At 32.1% G+C, this 23,744-nt stretch overlaps 2 protein-coding genes across 2 annotated transcripts in view; one reads left to right on the forward strand and one right to left on the reverse strand.

Moving 5' to 3' along the window:
- LOC118187202 (uncharacterized) overlaps window positions 1-3,311 on the forward strand; it is a 129,297-nt gene extending 125,986 nt beyond the window's left edge. The window contains exon 6 of the mRNA XM_085813212.1: window positions 3,016-3,311. Coding sequence (XP_085669338.1) covers window positions 3,016-3,067 — 52 coding nt within the window. The 3' untranslated portion in view covers window positions 3,068-3,311. The remainder of the gene's footprint in view (window positions 1-3,015) is intronic.
- LOC118187247 (sn-1-specific diacylglycerol lipase ABHD11-like) overlaps window positions 1-23,578 on the reverse strand; it is a 35,521-nt gene extending 11,943 nt beyond the window's left edge. The window contains exons 1-2 of the mRNA XM_085813215.1: window positions 23,432-23,578; window positions 19,591-19,744 (exon numbers count right to left, since the gene is read on the reverse strand). Coding sequence (XP_085669341.1) covers window positions 19,591-19,744; window positions 23,432-23,433 — 156 coding nt within the window. The 5' untranslated portion in view covers window positions 23,434-23,578. The remainder of the gene's footprint in view (window positions 1-19,590; window positions 19,745-23,431) is intronic.
- Between the last annotated feature and the right edge of the window lie 166 nt (window positions 23,579-23,744).

Raw genomic sequence — 23,744 nt, forward strand, 5'->3', positions numbered from 1 at the left:
AAGGAAAACGTTGAAAGAAGAAGCCCTAACTCTCTTCAAAGTGAGCTGAAATTTAAATTGTTGAAACGAAAAGCAGAATTAGCTGTTGCTGAAGAAATGACTTCAGGGAAAAAAAAGATGCAAACCCTGCCAAAATGACAAGCATACTAGAATTACGAGGTTCAGCTGTGAGATTTGTTTAAAATTCATTTGCCTAGAGCACTGTAAACATATTTGTTCAGACTGCACCGATGCAATGAAGTGACTATGAAATTGATTTGTTATGTAATATTTAATGTGTTTTTTCACTTACTGATTAAAAATATAAAAGTTCAGTTGAAATATTGGCAGTTTAATTTTGTTTTACTTTCAAGTTAGTTTGGTAAGTCTTTAGTTCATTTTATATTGTTTTTTTGCTTTATACTTATTTTATTTTCCTTAGTTTAAAGTTAATATTGTTTAACTCAATTGTACTTATTAACATTTAACTATTTACAAACTAATTTAAATATTTTTGCTCTGGAAAATTTATTTTTTATAATAGCGTATCTAAGAAATATGCACGACCTTTCTTGTTGGTAAAGAAGGCGCGCCCGCTGGAAGGTTAATGGTGCAGCATAACTCCAAACATAATGAAAAGCATTACCTGTAAACTATACTATATAAAAAATACATGAATTTCTAAAACCATTTATTGAAAAATACTGACTTTCCTACTTTTTGCATAATTTATAACATTAGAATCAAAGATTCCCAGGTGTTGAAAGTATTTATTCTTACAGCCAATGTATACATAGAAAAACGTAAAATTTATTTAAAGTGTATTTTGCTAGATAATAATTTTACATTACTTTTTTTTCTGTGAAACAAGTGGTTAATCCATTTTCACCAAAAGAAAAAGTTTAAAAAAAGAAAAAGGTTTTATTGAACAAAAGTTAAATCTCCAATCACAGCAAATGCTCCAAATGACACCCGCCAACACTAATGCAGGCTTGACTGCTACACACTTATAAACATACCAGGCATCTCTCATACGGTTCCAGTAGTTACAGATATCCAGTCAACAAGTTTTTCATTGAAATCATTGAGACTTCCATTAGAGATGAATATCCGTGTGACTCCAGAGGAAAAAGTCCAAATGTGATAGATCAAGTGAGTGGACTGGTGAAATGAGTGGGCCTCCATAACCAAACTATCATTTTAGATACATGGTATTCAATGCATTCCATATATTCAACAACATAATGGGCTAGTGCCCTGTCATGTTGGAAACAAAGGCATCTATTGAAGTCTGCTGGAACAGGGTTCAGAATTTCAGGAACACCTTTCACAAAAACACAAAGTATTAGTATCTGCTCAGACTTGGCATAAGGTATAAACCAATCAGGTAATTAGGCACAATTCCTGGCACTCAGAAACCACACTGGAAAAAGTATGGATTCGTGGTTTATCAGTTGCCCAGATATGACAGTTATGGATATTCATTATCCCTTATTGCTGAAATGTGCATTTATCAGTGAGCAACACATGCAGTGAAAAATTAGGATGCACAATTATATGTTTCAAAAAGCACGACATATTACTTGTATTTGACAGCTCTTGAATCCTCTACATATGCAGAGTTCATACACATTTCTGTGCACGGAAATTAAGTACTTTTAAAGACTTTTAAGGACCATTAATGAAAAAAATTAAGGACCTATGAGCGAATGGGAACTGAATAAATTCAATTAAAAATATTATTTATGCCTGAACTTCACTTTTGTAATATCAACCTAAAAATAAAATAGATCCATAAGTAGGATGCATTATTATTAAACATGACTTAATTAACATAATTATTATTAAGTCTGAGAATAAAATATATGAAATTTATAAAGGAGCATTATATATTTTACACTTATAAGAACTGAACACATTTGAAAAGAGATAAGTGATATTTTATTTAAGTTTTACTAACAGTTAGTTTTATGTTGATTTTATTTTATACCTCATTTTGTCACATACTTGCTCAATCTAGAATTTTAGTAAATAGTAAGCAGATTTTATGTCAAGCGGCATAGGTTAAAATGTGAAGTAAAATCATAATCAGCATGATGAACAGCAAAAGACTGGCTGTTGTAACTGCTGCTGCTTAATTGCAGGGGTTGTGACTCAGTTAATCAGTTAATATACTTTAAGGTTCTAATAAGCCACTAAAATACCAGAGGTGATAAGTTGTTTTGCATTATTTTAAGTCTCACTAGATGTGAAGAATAAGTTTTACATGAATTTTTACATTTTTGTGTTTTATCTTGTGACTACGATAAGGGTTAATGAAAGGCAATAACTCGCTTTAATATGCTGAGATAATTTTTAAGGGCAAGTAGTAAGCAGTTATAAGTAACTAAATTAGGTATAAGATAACCTTAGCATTATGGATTTATATGAACACTATTAAATTTTATTTATTTTTAGTCCTATTAAAATCCCAATCTAATAAAATTTCAGTTTACAATACATGTAATTTATGACATTCATTCTTAAATGATATTCGGATAATTACACATAAAACATTTATGTTTTGTAGTAACAATACTCAACAAAATATTTATGCGTCTTTTTAATTTTAAGCCTTCCCAGACATTTTGGCTAATTTTTATTGATTTCTGTCTCTTTAAGCACCTTTTTTAACAATCAGGAATTTGTCCCAATACACAAAAGAATGTTCTCACTAATTTCTGTGTGTTTTATCTCCTAACCTGTCAACCTATCCATAATGTACCTATGAAGGTTTATTTGATCCGGTAAAAGTTAAATAATCCAAAACACATCAACAGATATGAAGCAAATTATTGCTATGTCTGAAAGTAACTACAATATCCGACAAAGGTTTAAATAAGATTCTTATTTAAAAAGAACTTAAAAAATAAACACATGTTCTTATGCTAACAAAATAAATTTCAGCTTGTTGTGATGTAATGAACAAGAAGAGTTAAATTCAAAGTAAAAATATGGATTAGTGGTCAAAGACTATACAATTTAATTTCATTTTAGGCTGGCTCCACAACTCTATCATCATAACAAACTCAAATGTCGCCAACAGTAATCCAAGACGAATAATTACAAATTATCAGAGCGGGCAAGAACTTATGCAGTGAACAAGAGGAGGTCAGAAACACACTCTTGTATTACACTCCAGAAATCTCGGTTTAAAAACTGTCTACGTGATTTGGATTCTGGTGAGAAAATAGAAAAGGGAAATTATAGCAAGGGCTGAAATTGTAAACAATTGGGTAATTTACATAATAATAACTGTACATATCTTTGAAGAATAAATTTGTTTTTCTTTATGTATTCAGTTTCTTTCTTCCAAGTTTCCTCTTCGTTTTAGAATTTTTGGATTTAATTAGAGATTTCTGATATTCTAAATAAACTAAATGCATTTAGAATGTACAGAAAAAGCGGCTAATTTTATTTCTTTAGTAATATGAACATTCAGAAGAAATATGAAATATATATGGTAAAGGCCGGTTACAGAGCTGATGTGGCATAATTTTTAGAATTTAGTGACACACTGAGCAATAAAGTCTAGAAATGGTAAAACGTTTAGAATTTAGAACAGGCATTGGAAGCAGAATTTAGAAAGGCACCAAGCAGCAGAATTTACGATCCAAAGAGACTGCATCAGATGGGAAAGTGCCTAGCGCCAGCCCTGTGTGCTATGCATTAAGACATATTAGAAGAATCTTTTAAATTTTCAATTCTCAATATCTTTATTAATAAAAGAACTCCTTTCAATAATGCCTGTCCATATGATAAGATTAGAAGCATTTTTGATATTTTCTATGTTTGTGTCTAGTGAAAGTAGAGAAAATAAAGGAAAGATTAAAATGTTAAAAAAAAGATTCTAGTATCAGAAAACTGATGTATATTTTGAGAATTCTGAATATTCTGAGACAATTACATGGGAAAAAAACCTTACCATGAAAATATTAAAAATAAATTTTTAATTAATTACATAGCTAGTTCGCTTTTGCTAAGAACGGTTTTATAAATGGTGCTTTATAGCGTGATACCTTGCTGATTTTCCACATATAATAAATAGCAAAAATTGAACTTTATAATATCACAGCAGAAAATAAAAATGCTTTATTTTAATCTTATCTCATAAATATAATTAAAAAATATGACCATTATTTAAATTAAATTTATCAATGTTACAATGTTCTAAAATTATATCTGTTTATAGAATTAAAGAGAAAGTATTATCACATAAAACGAAGCAACTTAAACAACTTACATTGAAAGAAATTTTTAATAAAGTAAACAAATAAATATTAAGTTTTTTTTTTTTTTTCGTAAATTTTGATACCCTTTAGATCATAATTGTTCTTTATTTCATAAATTACGGTTTTATATTTTTTATTTTAGAATTTCTGCATGCCATCTGACGAGATTTAAACTGATGATCTATAAACCAGAAAAATCGATAATCCGGAATCGCCGAAGTCCCAACGAGTCCGGATTAACGACTTTTGACTGTATAACTTTGGAAGGAGTGTAAAAGGGCATGTAAACCCTATTGGGTCACTTTCAGTACAATTGATAGTATGTTTCGTCTTGTCACTGAGAGATCAATCAAGTCGATATTAGAGATGTCACAAAACAAAAAAATCTTCATATTTATCCCACAGAAGACCAAGTAATTTTAACCGTTTGACTGCTAAGCAATTCTTGCAAGAACACATGAAAACTGCGGGACATATTTTGACTTGTTGTTGTCAAATAAAACACTCTCATTTAGACAAATATCAATCAATTTTAATAATTCTTTTCATATTATAAAGCAACAAAGACACACTGAAACTCGCAGTGCAAAAGCGCTGTGTTGCGGTTTTCAAGACAAATGAACAAGTAGCAGTCAAACGGTTAGTGGTTCGGCCACTGTAGCCTTTTCAATTCTCAGTTCTGTTTCTTCTCACCCTCTTAAGTCAAAGTTAGTGCTTGCCATTAACTGAGTTGATTTTGCAATAAAGTATTCTGCTTCTTCATTCGAATTCACTGAAGTGACAAAGTTGTCAACATAGAAGGAATTTTTCAATTTTGTAGCCACTTCCTTCAAAGAAGGTTCACATTGGTCTAAATGGATTTGATCACTGCTCCTAAAAGAAACGAACAGTATTTTAGTCCGAAGACTACTCTGCAATAGCGAAATTGTCTTATTTCCCTTTGTTCCGAGATTTTCCACCATACAAATCTTAGGAAATCACCATCAGATCTTTGAAGAAATGCTCTTTTAATATATGAGATAATCCCTACTTTCCCTTGCTTAAATTCAAGAAACAATCTAGGTATTAATTCAAACAAATTTTGATCTCTTGCTAAACAGTCCTTAAGTGATAGGAAATCTTTTTGCTTGCATGAAGTATCAAATACAGGCCTTACTGCTGTTGTACAGTTATCTTTGAAGACCGGTTTGTGGAGAAGATAATGATTGTTAACTCATTCCTCTTCTTCTGTTACTTCTTTATTACTCTAGATTCAAGTCGAACACTGCATTATATGTTTCAAATTTATCTTTCAACATGAGCTTCTTTGTCATGGAAATCAATCGTTTTCCAGCAACTTCTCTGTTACTTGGTAAAGCTTCTTTATCGTTGATCCAAGGTAAACTGACTTCATATTGATTATCCACCCTCTTCAGAGTGTGATATCTTGTGAAAGTGATCCCACACTGCTTCTTCTAATTCTGAATCAATGTTATATTCTTCAGCATCTGTTATTCTCAGTGCTTCTAGCTTCCATAAGTTTCCTATGTCACTACTGTGAGTCAACATCAATGTTATTGTTGATGATACTGACAAGGAGTTTCTTTCCGAAACGTTATCTTTTATCTTTCCCATGACTGTCCATCCAAGTAGTGATTCCACAGCAGTCAGCCCATATTCTAATTTCTGAATTCTTCCGGTTGACAGAGCACTTGCTACTGCTGTGAAGAAAGGAAAAGCAAGCAAAATTAGAAAAGGAAATTCCTTTTCTAATTCCAGCGATGTCAGCTCCAGTAAGAAATTCTATTTTCAAATCCTTTTTTCCTACATCACATGCATGTATATTTTTCTTAGTTCTTCTATCCATGGCCCAGGCTGTAAACTGACTACTGGTCCACAAATCTTCAACTGTTCCAAAAAGATTAGTGATCTAGAAAAATCACCTCTTAGTCTTCTAACATTCACTTCATAATGTTTGTGAATTTCTCTCTTTGTTATTACTCCTCCAAAAAGTGCATGAATTAAAGATTCAGATCAAATTGCATGGCACCCTATGTCTACAGCAGTCTGTTTTAATATGCATGAACATTGCGATCCTGTGTTGATAAGTGCCTTACTGTCTTCTGTCTTTTGTTTGTGTTAATGTTAATAGTGTTTGAAGAAACGCTTCATTTAGGAAATTGGTGCTCGCAAGTGATATGTTTTATGTTCCCTCTTCTTTATTCTTTTAACCTTTTCAAGACGGGATGGCCATTATAGTGGCCATAGAGTCCTCTCTTTGGAAAGACGGGGTTGTCCACTCTACTGGCCATGTCTTTTCCCCCATTTTCCAAGCTGAAAAGTGGGGTGAAATGTCAAATTTGACGTTCCTACGGTTTTAACCACTTATCTCTTTCAAAGGTCTTCCTTTTGCGACATATATGCACCCCTCTGAGAATCCATTAAACTACACACAAAAATCTTTTTTGCAAATAGGAGGTGATTTCTTAAAGGGGGGAAAGTATTCGGTTCAAGATTCCCCGTCCTTTGGTAGCTTTTACTGCTACCAAAGCCAAAAGGTTAAAAATCATTGCTCTTTTGATTGGTGCACAAATCTGGACACATGACACTCCAATGTCTTTTCGAGCATATCAAACATCGTAAAATTGTCTTGCATTGCTTGGCCCTGTGTGTAATTTTGAGACAAGAGAAGCAACTTTTTTTTTTCTTAATTTCAACATTCTTTTGGCTCAGAGCCATCTTCTAAGCAACGAAGCAATGTTGACTTTCATGTTTTTTTTTTTTTTCACAAAATTTAGAAGAATTCTTTTTACTATAATTGGTTGCTTTATTATGGACTAGGAATAAATCATTCACTGTAGGCACGAAATGTTTACACTGGTACTTTTTATCACTTCCTGCTTTCTTTCTTTGCAACCAAACCAATTAATTTAAATCCAGCTTTTGCCACAGAAATTCTGTGCTCTCCTTCCACTTCATTCTTTAAAAACAATAATAATTGTTTCACATTCTCAGAGTGAGAATTTTTTGCTGTAATTATTGATGCATGATTTCTAAGCCAAACTCGTAAAATTTCCTTGGGATTCAACGAGCATAAACAACATTGCAGCTTATTTGTCGCTTGTCATTCCTATTGACTCCAATGAATGTAAATACGACTCTAACTTGTCATACAATTCTGACATGCTGCATTTTACCTTTTGATCAGTGACATTTTTAATAATCAAACCTAATAATTCCCGAATATAGAATTCTACCAACAATTTTTCCCTGCTGAACCTATTTTTTAAGCTTTCTATAACGTTTCTATAATTTTCGGCAGTTGCAGGGAAGCTGTTTACAATATCACGTAGTCTTGTACCGGTATGGTTGCTTGAACGAGATAATGCATCTTATCCTCATTTCGAATTTCTTTACATTCATGCATTCGCCAAAATTATCCCCAATCTTTAATTTCACCACCAAATTGCTTAAACTCTATTTTAGGTAATTTCAGTTTCCGTTTGTTCAAATTCGGTGGCACACTGCCAATGGATTGTGTCGTTCGGCGATTGAAGAATAATTCTATTTCTATTCGTATTAAATCTCATTTTCCTTTGTATTCTTTAACTTTCGCCCATTCATTTTCAAACTGATCATTTGAAGAAAATTCTGAATTTAATATTTGAGTATAGTTCAACAGATAAACATTCTCAAGTAACAAGTTTCGTTTTCACAGATTTTTCATCAGAAATTTCCTTTTCTAATCCCTGCAAAATTGCATTAATTGTTTTTATAAAGTTTGCTCCAACAGGTTTTCGTTTCTCAATTAATGATTCCATTTCAATAAAAATAAATTAAATATAAAGTCAAACAAAATTAAATTCTATAAAACAAATAAAATTACCTTTACTTGTTTTACAGATCACTTCCGTCGTCACCAAAATTGTTCGATATTTGCAAGAACTAACTGTTCTCCTTTTTCCTACTAAACTTAAAATAAAATAACTTTACATCTAATATTCCAAATATGTCATATTTATTTTCAAAATCCACAGAACTAACAACAAAGATCAGATGGTTGCCACTCTTACAGTTACAAACTATGAAAGAAAGATAACAACTGAGGCTGGGTTTTAACACCTTGTAACGCCGATTTTCGTAAAGCAGACGGTAGCGAGAGCGAAGGTTGTTAACCCAAACTCAGCAATAGAAAGGGTTGTTAATAGTTCACCAGCAAGAGAATAATTTGCAAGTAATGATTATCAGTTACAAAGATGAGATCAATCTGTATACAAGATAATGTTCAGGAAATGATTAGATAAAATAGGGATTTAATGATGGTACTAATTGCAAGCTAGGACACGTAATTAGTTAAAAAATCTTTAATGTATTGACAAAAAGGCTACAGAAATTACTTAAATTCTTTTATTTAATAGAGGAATTTTTATGCAAACTTAGACCCTAGTCTTATAGCATAGGACTATCAGAATTCATTCTTCAATAAGAAAACTTACTGAACATTATAATATTCTTATATATTCATCATTTTTTCATTATGATTATAGGTTCAAATGCCATATTTCAAAATCAAAGTTATTTATGAAATAAAACCTTGTAAAATCTGATAAATCATTTGTGTGTGCAAATTTTTAAATGTAAATCTCTTACATTAAATTATTTCTGTCTTTTAAATTACCGTAATTTCTGGAAGAAAGGCCGCATCAGCGTAAACACCGCACTCGAGAAAAATGGCGGGGAAAAAATTAAAATTACACAGAAACAGTGCATCAGCGTAAACGCCGGAATAGATTAAATTGCGCGTGACATCGTCGTGGGCCGTATAGATGCAAAATCTCAACCCAAGTCCTGATATATGACATACCAGTTAAGAAAAATGCATGAAATGAAACCATAACTCAAAAATAAATTAAAGGTAAGAAATGTGGAAAATATATTTACCTTCACGTATATACTTATATTTACCTACTAAAGAAGTCCATATTTGTAATACTCAGACTATATTATAAAAAATGTTGCAATAACGAAATATTAAATTTGGATGACAAAAGGAAATTTTAAATTTTACTTACAAAAGGAAATACAGCAAACTATACATGATATGAAGACATCAAAATCTGATTCTTCACTATCTGAATTAAAAAGATTTAGTAAATCCTGATCTAAGTCTTCCAGATCGTCTAATTCATCCTCTTGGTTTACAGTCTCTTTATCTAAGGATATAATTTCAGCTTCTTTGAACCCTGCTATTATTGATGATGTTTTTACCGATTTCCACAAACTTCCTACCCACTTTGCAACTTCTTCATAAGATGCTCAACGCATTTTACCACTTTTGGTATACGTATGCAATCCTTCACTCATCCAACACTCCCACCGCTTTCGGACTTCAGCTTTGAAGGATTTATTACCTGACAAATCTAACGGTTGTAAGATTTTTGTCAAACCACAAGGAAATATTGCTTTGGTCGTAGACAATTTTTGACATCTGGTTTCCACTGACACAAGTAAATGAGCACGCATGGAATCCATTATCAATAACCCTTTTGGTTGGAAAAAAGATCCCATACGACACTGCCAAACTTTTTGTAGCCACTCATGCATGATTGTTTCGCACATCCAGCCGTTCTTGTTTGCACAAATAATTACGTCATTAGGAAAATCTCCCTTCGGAATAGTCTTTCGTTTGAAAATGATCATCGGCTTTAGCTTGTCACCGTTTGCAGCACAAGCTAACACACATGTAAATGTCATTCTTTCATGCCCCGTCGTAAGCACAGATACAGTTTTTGCACCAATTTCACCAGCAGTTCTGTTTGCAGAAGAGTCGAAAGCTAACGGCGTTTCGTCCATATTTATTATCTGTGACCGAAGAAGTTTTTTTTTGTCAATAATAGCTGTCACATATTTTAGGAAAGATGACTTTTTATCCTGCCAGTCCATTGGTAATTGTTGCCCGACTGTTGTTCTAGTATGCACAGAAATATTTTTTCTTTTCATAAATCTGCTACACCTCCTTTGAAATCATTTATGTTCATTCGTTTTGCTATAAATTTTGCTTGTAAGCGAATTTTTACAATCGAAATTGCCATTCCCTTTCCTTGTTGCTTCTTTATCCAGTTTGCAAGGTCGTCCTCCAGATTCGTTCACCTTACAGTACCACTTCTTTTGGCTCGTTTTTGTTGTGACATATTTTTAAGAAGTTCTTTTTCAGTTTTCCAACGTCGAATACATCTCTCGTTCACTTCAAACTCTCGAGCTGCTGCTCGATTTTCAGTGAAATTACATTAAGCTTAAAACCAGCAGTATCGCTTCTGTGCCGTTTAGGTGACATTTTCAAAAATTTTCCGCTCCCTTCTTACTTAAAAACTATCCAACAAGTACTTGTACCCAAACTGATGGGATCTGTATCTGGTAGAATGCCAAGAAAAATTGATTCATGCTGAAGGGGAAATACGTCAGAGTTCATTATTGCGAGGCAGGTGGAGTCGTGTCCGCCTTTGAAAAAATTGCAGAAAAGGCAAGGGGGGAAAGGATGGGTCCTGGAAGATTCATCGAATGGTAGAGAAAAGAGACTATTCAAACTGATGACAATGTTGATTTGAAAGGGGGAAGAATGTTATTGTTCTGAGATCTCGTTTAGGGTGAATAAGGCATGTAGGTCCGTTCAAGGAAAAGAATGTAAACAAAATAAAGTTCGCAAAAAGCAACTGAGTGGTCTTTTGTGCGGGAATAGCACCAGTCTATGCACAATGACAAGACCATCCAAACTATGTACAATGACCATCATAGGAAATATTTTATTTTTAGTGCACCTAAACGCTGCACCCGCTGAAAATTTAACTTTTAAACACGTAAACGCTGCGGCGTTTCTTCCGGAAATTACGGTACATCCCATTATTTATTTTAATTTAATTTATTAATGTCCTTATATTACTAATATTTAATATTACTAATATTTAAAGCTCTTTGAAATACTTTTTGTGTCCTGAAAATGCCAAGTATTTTCATAAAAAAAAAAATAAACAGGCATACAAAATTGTTAATAACCAGTACTATATGATTAATTATTCATTTAATAGTTGATTTAATCGCATTTAACTTATTTCATGTCTAAATTTTCTACACAGAAATCCTCTGTCTAATTTTTACTATCTTTTCTCAGATGAAACTTTTCAAAGGGGAATGAATTAAAGTCTTGATTGCGCAAAACACATCTTTTAAGCTAAATGTATTCTAAGAAGTACAAAAAATGTAAACAAGATTTGGTCCCCCCCAAATCAGTCATTTAAACTATTCCAACCATTCAGGAAAACGATAAACATTGCGAACATAAAAATCTGCCCTTTTTGCTTCCTTGTACGAAGTAAAAAGGACTGTATGTAAGGACAGAAAAGACTCGTTTCCTCAAAAACAAATTATAAAACTGTTTTAAAATTAATTCTGAGGAGAATTCAGGGCGTCTGTACGAACGTATGTATGTACGTGCGTATCTCGCATAACTCAAAAACGAGTAGCATCAGAACGTTGAAATTTTGTATATAGCACTGCTATAACATGTAGATGTGCACCTCGTATTTTGGTTGCAATCGGCACACCAAACGTATATAAATATATTTATATATATATCCACTCTGTTATCCGGCTCAGTTATCTCAGTTTCTTCACTCTTATATATTTCTAAATTGTACATTTTTTGCTTTAAAAATGATTGAATTATGTTGTTTTTATCTTCCGGTTAAGGTTTTTATGCCTTTAGTAAATCTGTATGCAATATTTTAAGAATTATCAACAATTTTAAAGTTGTTTAAGTGCCGCTAAGCCTTTTTTTTTTATGCAGCCATTGATTGTTTACATTTGAAACAGCAGACTAGTGGATTTGTTGCCAACTAGAGAAACTTAGCTTTGCAACAACAAAGATAACGCCTTCATTTATTATTGCCAATTAAATCATGCTTAATCCTTTCTGGAATTTTTTCGAGGAAATAAGTGTTTAAGATTTACTTCGTAATTTTTAATATAGATATTTTGAGTTTTTATGTATTTTTGCCTTCTCGCGAAGTGAGAACTGAATTAATTGAATGAGAAATACTCAATCGTCTGTGAAAAACTGTTTCTTTTTTGTTTCGTTTGCTTAATTTCTTTTATACATCATTCTAGCTTTATTATAGTATTTGAATAGAACATATGGCAACGATTAGATAATTCTATTCTTTAAATGATATAAATTTTGTACATTATGAGTTATAATATGAACGAAATATAATATTGTTAAGTGAATGTAGCGCCAGAGTGTCGCTATGGTAAATAAATACCAGAGTGAATTTTAAAGAATGCATTTATTCTACTGTGGTTTATGAGCTGTCGGCGAAGTAGATTTAATTCAATCCAATAAGCTTAAATGAAATGCAAGAAAAATTGCGTATAATTTAATATTCCGTACAAGGAAGTCATGTGGTGTACACATCAGATTTTTTATATATACTTTAATAAAAGAAAATGTGTTCCTTCTTTATATATACAGTCAAAAGTCGTAATCTGGACTCGTCAGGACTTCAGCGATTCTGGATTATAGATCATCAGTTTAAATATGGTAACATGGCATGCAGAAATTACAAAATTAAAAATATGAAACCATAATTTATGAAATAAAGAACAATTATGATCTAAAGTGTATCAAAATTTACAAAAAGAGAAAGCTTAATATTTATTTGTTTACTTTATTAAACATTTCTTTCAATGTAAGTTGTTTAAGTTGCTTCGTTTCATGTGATAATACTTTCTCTTTAATTCTATTAAACAGACATAATTTCTTGTTTAGTTACAAAGTTCGGCTGTTCAAGTGCTATAATTGCTGTGTCGAGAATACCGACTAATTTGTCAATCGAAATTTTTTCGTTTCCAATAACTTCTGTGTCACTTTCTTCACTATCAGAAGCGAATTATAATGACGAGGAACTTGATTTAAATCATATCAAAGACGGAGTACATCGAGATGAAATACTACATTTAGTAAGGAATTATAAGCCAAATAAAATAAATACATCTGCTGACAGATCAACTTTCCAATTCATTGCGTGCCGTGGCGTCCCCCCCCCCCGCCCGCCGCAGAGCAGCGTGAAATTGATAAACAGATTTCGGATTTCGAAACATACTTTCGCTCTAACAGTCTGCAAAAAATAATAAGGCGGATCCAATTCGAAGATTAAGGAACAACGCAATCTGCAACATTAACTGAATTAGATAATTTTAGCTTAGCTTATACTGTCCGTTATACATTAAACGCGCATGCGTAAACATATTAGGCACATGCACACACGCATATTCGCAGCCATAAAGGTCTTATGCGCATGCGTCAACGCGACGCATGCGCAGAAAGTTTGTAGCTTTGAGGTCCGGATTATAGATCATTCCGGATTATGGGTGTCCGAATTTACGACTTTTGACTGTATATAAGAAAAGGAACCCATTTTCCTTTCTAATCTTTTGAAAGTCACTAAAATGATAAACTATGCCAAGGTAGTTACTCACCTTTGAAAATAAGAAGATTCACTACAACACTTAGGCAGTTCGCGTAAATAGAATCTGTTCTTTTCGATTGGGTTCAAATGAGGGACCCGACAACTCAATGTGCACGTATGGTTAATGTTGGTGCGAATAGCATCGGCCATAATGGCTGGTATGGAAGTGTAGACAATTTTGTTATCGTGTTTTAACCAGTTACAGTGGACATTACAGGTAAATTCCACTTGAATGGTGGAGCTTCAAAACTTAAAAAGTTCCAACCATACATGATGATTTGCACTTGTCTATTTGTGTTCTATCAACCCCTAAATAAGGTGCCATGAGTTTAGGAAATATATATATGTGTGTGTGTGTGTGTGTGTAAAGGTATAGTGTATAATTAATAGTCATAACTTTAAGAGATAACAGAACGCATGTCAAAAGTAATAGTTTTTGTCATATGGTGTGGAATGAAATGTAAAAGCAAAAATACAGTAAGTACACAGAACATGAGAACAGAAAATTGTATTAACCAAAGATAAAGCCATATTAATACAATAACTGTTCAAATATTCAACATTATGATGCAAAACATGCATCACAAAGATGACAAAGGACTGGGCACATTGTGGAAGATGCCTAGCATGTCATACTTCTGCAGAAGGAATGCTAATTCTAGCAACAAGCTCTTTGGAAAGTCAATCTGCAATTCATAAATGAGATTCATTGACATTGTAATGCATATATTGCAGCTGTTGGCCATTCATTTGAATAAGTCTTGAAAATATCATGATTAAAAATACTTTAATTTTTTTTTGTTCTTCATACTGTATTCACATTCACCATACATTGCATTATGAAAATCGTAATTTTGGTATTTCCTCATTAAAGCAACCACCATGGGCTATCACCAAAATTAGAACATTACTTGCCAAAATTTTAATGTGCAGCATATTTCATTTTTAAACCATTTTGATTAAGATCTGCGCGATATCAATCCTCTAAAATGTTTACCATTTTTTAATTTATAATAAATTTTAAAAAGAAGCAGCAACTTTTTATTAGCTTTCTAATGTGCAATATATTTGATGTTCAAGCTCACTTTAGACCATGTAATATTCTTCCACTGATTATTTTCTCTTAAATGCCGATTAACTTTCCATCAATAGGAAAATTAGCAGTACTTTCTTTCTTTATGATATTGCTCGTTCTTCTGCATTCTTCATAACATTCCTCCCCCCCCCCACTTTTTGAACCCAACTGCCGCGGAAAACGTACAAGATTCATTTCCCAGTGCCATGGTTTTTCACACAGGCACGTGCAGTTATGTGATGTATTAGGGAGAAAATAAGTGCAAGTTTTACTTTCTAAAAACTCTTTACTTTCACAAAATAAAGAATAAACGAAAAAATGAATGCAAAAAATTTAATGTTTTGAGTATAATAAAAATGATGTTTTTATAATAAAAAGATCCCTAAAATGGAGTTTTGATCAATTCATTTTTAGACCAGTAAAGTATAATATCAGGTTCCAGTATTATACCTTGTGAAACCAGTATGCCAAAAAAAAAAAAAAAAAAAAAAAAAAATATTTCTTCTGAACTGGTTGAATGCCATGATTTTGTTCTTGATTTTTCGTTTGCAAGTTATTGGTTCATATACTCATCTACAAAACGGTTAGTTTCAGTAACAATCTGAAGCCAGAGCAGTTCATCAAAAAACAATTCAAAAAAGATAAATGGGTTTGAAACATCCGTTGTATCTTTCTTTATTCCTGGAACCTAGAACAAAAAGTAAATGAAAATGGAGGACACAGAATAAAAAAAAATATACATTTTACTCAAACAACACCAGCCAATACCCCGTAGTCATTACTTTGTCAAGGTCATTGTGGTGTTGCATTCCAAAGCTTTGCGAATAATTTTACGGGCAGCAGCGCAAAGTAAATGATAGTATTTTGGAAGGGCGTATATATACGCATCGGCTGAGCAAGGCATATATATACGCCCACAGCAATTAAGGAGTTAAACTTTAACCATACTTAATTTATCATCAACTGGTGGCGGGGGAGGGAAGTCCCTTTTCTCCAATAGCACATAGAATTTTGCATACTGAATAAAAATACAAAGATGACCACTAAATGAAATTATTTATTGAGAAGTAAAGCATTTGGAGATGCAACGTGAAAAGCTGTTGGGGGAAAAAAGGTCTTTGTGCCAATAACTGGCATAATTCCAGTTCATTTTCTTATCGCCTTGTGCTTCTTATATTTTTGGTCTAACTTTTATCAGATGATGTAATTGGCAGTTAATTATGGATGAAAACATCATAATTGATTAAACCAACTATTATATAACAAAAGTTTGTTGCTTGCTTTCGATCAAATATTCAAAAGATAAAATTGATGGACCTAAAAAAATAGGTCAAGCAAAAGGACACTACAGGTAGAACCTTGCTAAAACAATGGGCTTTGGGAGGAATCTGTAGGAAAATGAGCAAATGTTTCAAATACAGGACACAGGTGCCAAAACTCTAATAGAGATGATAAAAGAACATGCATGTAAAGGACATACAATATATTCAGATGGTGCTGTTGTGTTATCAGGACTGGATTCAGAAATGTATGCATGTATGTAATGCATGTATGTACATATGTATGTGTTCATGTATGCATGTATATACGTATGTACAAATGTGTGTGCATACATATACACATATATGTACATACATACATTCAGTACATTTTTTAATCCAGTCTTGATAACAGAACAGTATCATTCAGATTGCTGACAAGCTTATCAGAAAGGGAAAGGCTGATTTTCAACATTTTACAGTGAATCCCAAATACAACTTTGCAGATCCGACATTTGGCACAAATATACAGAAAACTGAAGATCTCTGGGATTTAGTCAAATGACAAAGCAAAAAACAAGTAGGAACAGCTTGCCAACACGTGGATTCCTTTTTATGCAAATTTATACAGTGGAAACACATAGGATAAAAGAAAATATTTCACTCTATACAGCAGCAATTCCTGAATTATGGTCCCCATACAGGTAAATAAATGGGTTAGAGTAGATTTAAGGGTGCCCCTTGTATTATCATGAAGTTGTTTAATTTATCACTAAGTTGCTTCATTTATGGTAAACTGAGTAGTCGAATGTTATGGAAACCCTATTATGACATAATTGATCGCATGATTGCGGTGAATTTGAATGATGGGGAAAAGATTTGTAAGGGCTTGTGATATGTGTTGATTAGGAAGTATGTTGCTGTTTTGTGGTTTAGATGGTAAAATGGCTGAATGTGGCAAGATTAATTTGAAGTTTCTGTATGATTTGGAATGAATGGGAAGAAGAGCATTAATTGACTGGTGTCTAAATGAAGGCTTACTTAGTAGCCATTATAAGTTTCCTGTTTGTTGGAAGGAAATGCGTATGGTCAAATGTCGGAGCATACCAGCCCTAACAGAGGACATTTGACATTTTTGACTCTTATCTTTGTGAATTTATGTGGCAACGCCAGTGTACAGATTATAGTTCAGATAATTGTAGGATGTTTTTGGATGCTGTTACGGAATTGTGTTTGAATGCAGACAGGGAAATTTGTAAATAAGGTATGTGGGTATTTCCTTTGTGTAGTGTATAGTGCTTTTTTTATGTTATTTCATTGTTTTATTTAAAATGCAGCTTATTGAGATTATATATTTTTTGTTCGTCTCTAGTGTAGAATTGGGTGCTCCTTTGATTTTTAAGTGAAAATAGATCGTTGTGTACATGGTCAAAGTCAGTGCACAATGCTGAGTTTGTGCAATTCTCCATTTTTTTTTTTTTTTTTTTTTTAAGTGAAAATAAAAAATAGGTCAATGCATACATGGATACCGAGTTTGTGCAATTCTTTGACTTGTTATTTTGGCTTTGCATAGCGGCGATTTTGGCTATAAAAACTGCCTCTACACAAAGCCAAAATAAGAAGTCAAAGAACTGCACAAACTCGGTGTCCATTAATTGCCAATTATCACCAAGGGGCACCCGTAAATATATTTTTAGCAATAAATAGCCTATACAGTATTGTTTTTAATGTTTGGAATAAACTGTTTTTTTATTTTCACCAAATTAATTTTAAAAGTTGCCAAAGCTTGTGTGGTGGCTGCTTTAACAAGGAAGTATTATAATTTTTTGCCATGTCCTATGAAGTTGTGATTCTCAATTTTGTTACATCCTACATACAAGATGCATATAAATGTTCATCTTGGAAATGCACATAAGCAATTAAGGTAATATGTTAAAAGAAATTTTAATTTAAATTTGTGCATGATTGTGATGATTTAAATTTGTACAATGTTATTTAAGTGATATGCAAAACCCTTAACTCAGAAAAGATATACAATAAAAGATCAATTACATGCATGTTATTATTTTTAGAAGTTGAAGAGAAAATATCAAATTAAAAAGAAAAACTTTAGGGAATATGTGGAATTAAAACATTCTCGCATATATATATATATATATATTTATAAATTGATATAATTTATAAGTTTATGTTGCATTTAGATATTAGGATAAAACTTTACACTGGAAATGAATATTAGTGACTCGTATTTCAGCAATAATTTTTAACCTTTTCAACCCCCCCCCTTTTTTCGTATGGACTCTAATTTAATACATTGCTTCATATTTTTAAAGCCTTTTCAAAATGTTTTTTTTTTTTTTTTTTTTTTTTTTTTTTTTTTCAGAATTGTTCGAACCTTTTTACAGTCAAAAGTTGTTAATTCGGACACCCATAATGCGGAATGATCTATAATCCGGACCTCAAAGCTAAAAACTTTCTGCGCATGCCCCGCGTTGACACATGCGCATAGGTGTTTACGCGTGCGCGTAAGACCTTTACGACTGCGCATATGCGTGTGCGCAAGCGCAGAATACGTTTTTGCGTGCGCGTTCTATGTATAACGGACAGTATAAGCTAAAATTATCTATTTCAGTTAATGTTGATGATTGGGTTGTTCCTTAATCTTCGAATTGGATCCGGCTTATTATTTTTTGCAGACTGTAAGAGGAATTTTATAAGAGTAAACTTGAACTTTCGATTATGTCAAATAGAATTTCCGATGCTGGAGCTCCCAAAGGATCTACAAAACGAAAGTATGTTTCGATATCCATCAAACAAAAAGTGGAATTGCTGCAAAAAATGGATAAAAACATGAAGAAGGTGACAGAGAGGTTAGTGAAAATGGAAAAATTTCGATTGACAAGTTAGTCAGTATTCTCGGCACAGCAATTACGGGACTTGAACAGCGGAACTTTAACTGAACAAGAAATTATGTCCGTTTATAGAATTAAAGAGAAAGTATTATCACATAAAACGAAGCAACTTAAACAACTTACATTGAAAGAAATGTTTAATAAAGTAAACAAATAAATATTAAGCTTTTTTTTGTAAATTTTGATACCCTTTAGATCATAATTGTTCTTTATTTCATAAATTACGGTTTCATATTTTTAATTTTAGAATTTCTGCATGCCATCTTACGATATTTAAACTGATGATCTATAATCCGGAAAATCGATAATCTGGAATCACCGAAGTTCCGACGAGTCCGGATTAACGACTTTTGACTGTATTTATTTTTTAGTGGAACATATCGTCTCATTAGTCCATTATTTTGATTTATTCGTAACCAACACTAGGCTACATGACCTTGGTCATTGGAAAGACTGAACTGCCGTTTATACATGTAAATACGGGACGATTGTGCCCACTAGTACAAAGGAAACCTGCCTTGGGACATACTGTCCAGTTAGTCTCGAAAGGGTTAAAGCATGCAAATAAGGTAGGGTTATGTTTAACAAACTTACAACTCTCTTAGACTTGTCTGCCAAAGTTTGCTGTATGCGTTTCCATCGCTCTTTAGAACTGGTAAATCCATGATGCAAGATTAATGGAGGGTTATTATTTTTAGCACCTTCACTTGGTTCACAACATGTAAAAGCTAGAGCCACAGGTTTAGTCCTAGAATATAATATAAATATAGATGAACCCAGATTAAAATACAAATTATAAAAATATCCATAAAATAAAATCTGCCGTCAGAAAAATGTTATAAAAGTGAATTTAGAACATAATTGCGTCCAGAAAAATGTTATAAGAGTGGATTTAGAAAATAATTGAGTCAATCTTGAATTGGAAATATACTGATATAGGGCAATTACTACCCACTTACCATAAAAAGCCACATTTTAAAGTCTGTTCATTGGTTAATCTTTAGATTATGGTAACTCGGAGAAGTTTTGGCGAAAATTTGGCAACCAACCCTGCTACAGCAACCTGCTAGTTTTTGTTTGGACGCCATTTTGTTTTCACAAAGTAAAGGTATGTTTTTTTTTTTTTTTTTACTCAAAATTTTTTTCCAACAATCTGCTAGCCGAATTACACTTATGCTAGAGCTTTTATTGCAAATCGTTTTAAAGAATTGCACGTACACGGTATCCATATACAGGCTGACTTATTTTCACTTAAAAAAAATCCCAGAATTGCACAAAAATGGCATTGCGCACACTCTTGACTTTATCCATGTACACTGCTAAAGTTCCAGCTAGTAACCTTTATCGCCTTACCAAAATGTCGCAAAACTACCTGTTACCATATTCCAAAGATTAGCCTGTTTATTAAGTATTTTTTAAAACATACATAAAAACAATAATAATATCACAAAGGAAAAAAATTCAAGGTTATTTTTGTTTCCTATTTGAAATCTAAAGTTTGGTACCTGCAAGATGTTCCTGTTGGTTGCACTCCAAATTCAAATACACTCACTGCTAACTGTTCAATTTGCAGACTGGCATTTACTTAAAATAGCTCTAACATGTTTAATAAATCATTAAATAACTTACTTTAATTTAAATTGAAAGAAATTATAAAAACTTTCCGAACTTCTTGGAGAAAATTTTCCATGCAGGACAAAACTCGAGAGTAAATAATGACAACTTAGCCTCTTTCTCTTACTTATTATATTTTTCTTTGATGCATAAATAAAAACACATACAATAATTAAAAACATCTTTTATTTCTTACTACATCTTGTCACTTTATAGTGTTTCAATTTATGATGAAGTTTGCATTTTTGTAGAGAAATTACTAGAAATTATCTTCATCACAAATTGTAGATGCTCATCGGCCAATCAGGTTTTTTCCTTACTGATTTTCAACTAGGGGGGAACACCTGTTGACATACAAATATATTCCTGACCAAAAGGATTTTCATCACTGTAAAAACTTGCAACAAAACTTATTTACTTTTTGACAAGAACAAATAAAAGTTAAGGTTTAATCCTAGTATCTGGTTAAAACACAATAACACGCAGAATAAATACTGATTCAGAAGTCAAACAACAAAAATCAGCGTTAATTCACAAAATTTTCACAGGACTAGTTTCGATGGTTTTACCGAACCATCATCTTCAGCTGCAAAACCGCAAATCCCATTTGCAATCCAAAATTACAAATACAAATAAAAAACACAAAAATAAACAGTCTACTCTATATTTCTATGTAATATTAAAAAGCTTTTAAATACGAACATTTTCAAGCATCAGAGCTTCATTCTGTACGAGTTAGTAAGTTCTCAATTATGTACTACTTTTATATTGTTTTAGTAATAACATAAACACTGACATAGATTTTGTATCATTTCACATGGCATATTTATCAAACAACTTTTGTTTAGATTGATAAGAATTTGAGAGTATTTCCACTTCACTGAATTAAAAGCACTCATGTATCTCCTAATTTTTGAGTTTAAGAATTAATGTTAATTTACATTCTCAAATTAATTTGCAATTTCACAAAAAAAACTCCAAAATGAAATATCTATGCCTAATTTATTAAGCTAGTTAATTCCAATACCACAAATAAATATTACTTTTGGTACTTTTCCTTTATGGAGAGGACACCAGCATGTGTATGAGACACATACACCAGCTGGTATCTTTAATGGAAAAGTTTCTTATTCACATTTCTTACGAGGTGTCTATCGCTCAACTTCTCAGAAATTAAAAAATAATAATAATAATAATAATAATAATTAAGAGAAAATATCTGCATGTATACAGTATTAATTTAGACAATCAAAATGTATTTCATCCCTTGTTGGTTCATATGAAATATGTTTAGTAACGTATAATCAACACTATCGTTCAAAAATAATGATAAGCAGATACCCAACTTAATTTGAAGCTTTATAATTACAATTATTCAATACAGATTACAAATTAACAAGTAATTTTAAAAATCTATACAATACATTCATTTAATTTGCTTATGAAGATAACGGGTACTATTCGGTTTCGAGGGCCGTAAAAAATTGCCAAACTTTTGTTGATGCCAATGCTGCCAAAAGTAATTGCGGCAACCCTAACGCAAGAAAGGAAGTATAATAGTAAATAACTATCTAATATTGATGTTTTAATTTAGATGAAAGTTTAAGTTGATATAATATTTCGCTACCAAGTTATCGCCAAAGCATAATGTCATCTCGTTGGTTGTTCAAACATAATTTTCTATAATGAATGATGCCTTTTCTTTGAAAACATTCTCGGTAAAGTGCAGAATCGCCCACTTATTTGTTTGCCGCTTTTTACAAGGGAAAAAACAATTGGATTTTTGTCAATTTTCTTTTACTTTTTAAGTGACAATAGGTTGATGTGTACATAGATAAAGTCAGGGGTGTGCGCAGTGCCATTTTTGTGCAATTCTGGGATTTTTTTTTAAGTGAAAATAAGTCGATGTGCACATGGATACCGAGTATTTGCAATTCTTAAAAACGCGTCAAGCAGTGGGTGATTCTGCACTTTACCCATAATTCTATCGCAGACTTTTCATCATGGGCAATTCCCAAATTATTAAATCCATGGGTTATCAAAAAAGAAATTAAAAATTAAACTAGTATTTCAATGGCGTGTTAAGAAATATAGAACTATATAAACTTATGCAATCTAAAATCAGCGCGTACGCTAGATTTGGCACGCTGTTAAATGGGCGTGTTTGCTAGATTTGGCGCTTTCGCGCATACATTTTCGCTGTAATTTTTTTACGGCCCTCAAAACCGAATAGTACCAGATAACGAAATTAATCTATTCATAATACATGATTATCATGTAAGATTATTCAATTTCAGCTACTACTAAATCACTTAGAAATAGTTTTTGGTACGCAGACATAATGCAAACTATGATAAAATGTAATATACCAGCAAATTTAGTCTTTAAATAGGATCCCATTTAACGTGCATCTGAATACAATACAAGCTGACTCTTCAAAATTCCGAATTTTGTTTGAAATGAACATGATTAATATAAGATATTCTAATTTTACATTTTACAAAAGCATGTATGAAAGAATTACCATCTTAGCAAAGATCCTAAACACAAAATGTAAATACATTTATTAGAGGTGTGCGACACATAAAATAAAATCCAATGCACGTAAAACAAACTGATTAACTAAAAATAAACATGGAATTATGATTAAAAATTTATTAATGCAATTTTGTTACAACAGCCTACCCCAGAAGTCAAGATAAAGCTTTTCATTCAAAAAATAAAATAGAGTGCATTATTATTAACAATGGATTAAAATTATTATTAACAATGGATTATGAAATACAATACTCAATATTTTCGCCAAGGAAAAAATATATACATTTTGAAAACAATACCGCAACGATCTTCTGGTCTTAAGTTTCAAACATTTAATAAATCGGAACCAGGAAGTAAATCTAGGTTGCCACCGGAAATATACTTCCGACCTTCAAGAAAATAATCATATTTTGCACATCTGATGCTAAAGAATACATCTTCCTTATCTTTTCATTCAAAGGAAATATTAATTACCATACATAAAAATTATGTTTAAGTAGATTAACATATACTAGACTGAGGGATGGCAGAAATGAAGAAGCGATTGACATTGCCAAAGGAAGATGATACAAAATGTTTTATTAAATAAAAAGGTC

Source organism: Stegodyphus dumicola, chromosome 3 (assembly GCF_044657685.1).
Source record: "Stegodyphus dumicola isolate Sdum_Otavi_A_Nest chromosome 3, ASM4465768v1".
Classification (NCBI taxonomy): Eukaryota; Metazoa; Arthropoda; class Arachnida; order Araneae; family Eresidae; genus Stegodyphus; species Stegodyphus dumicola.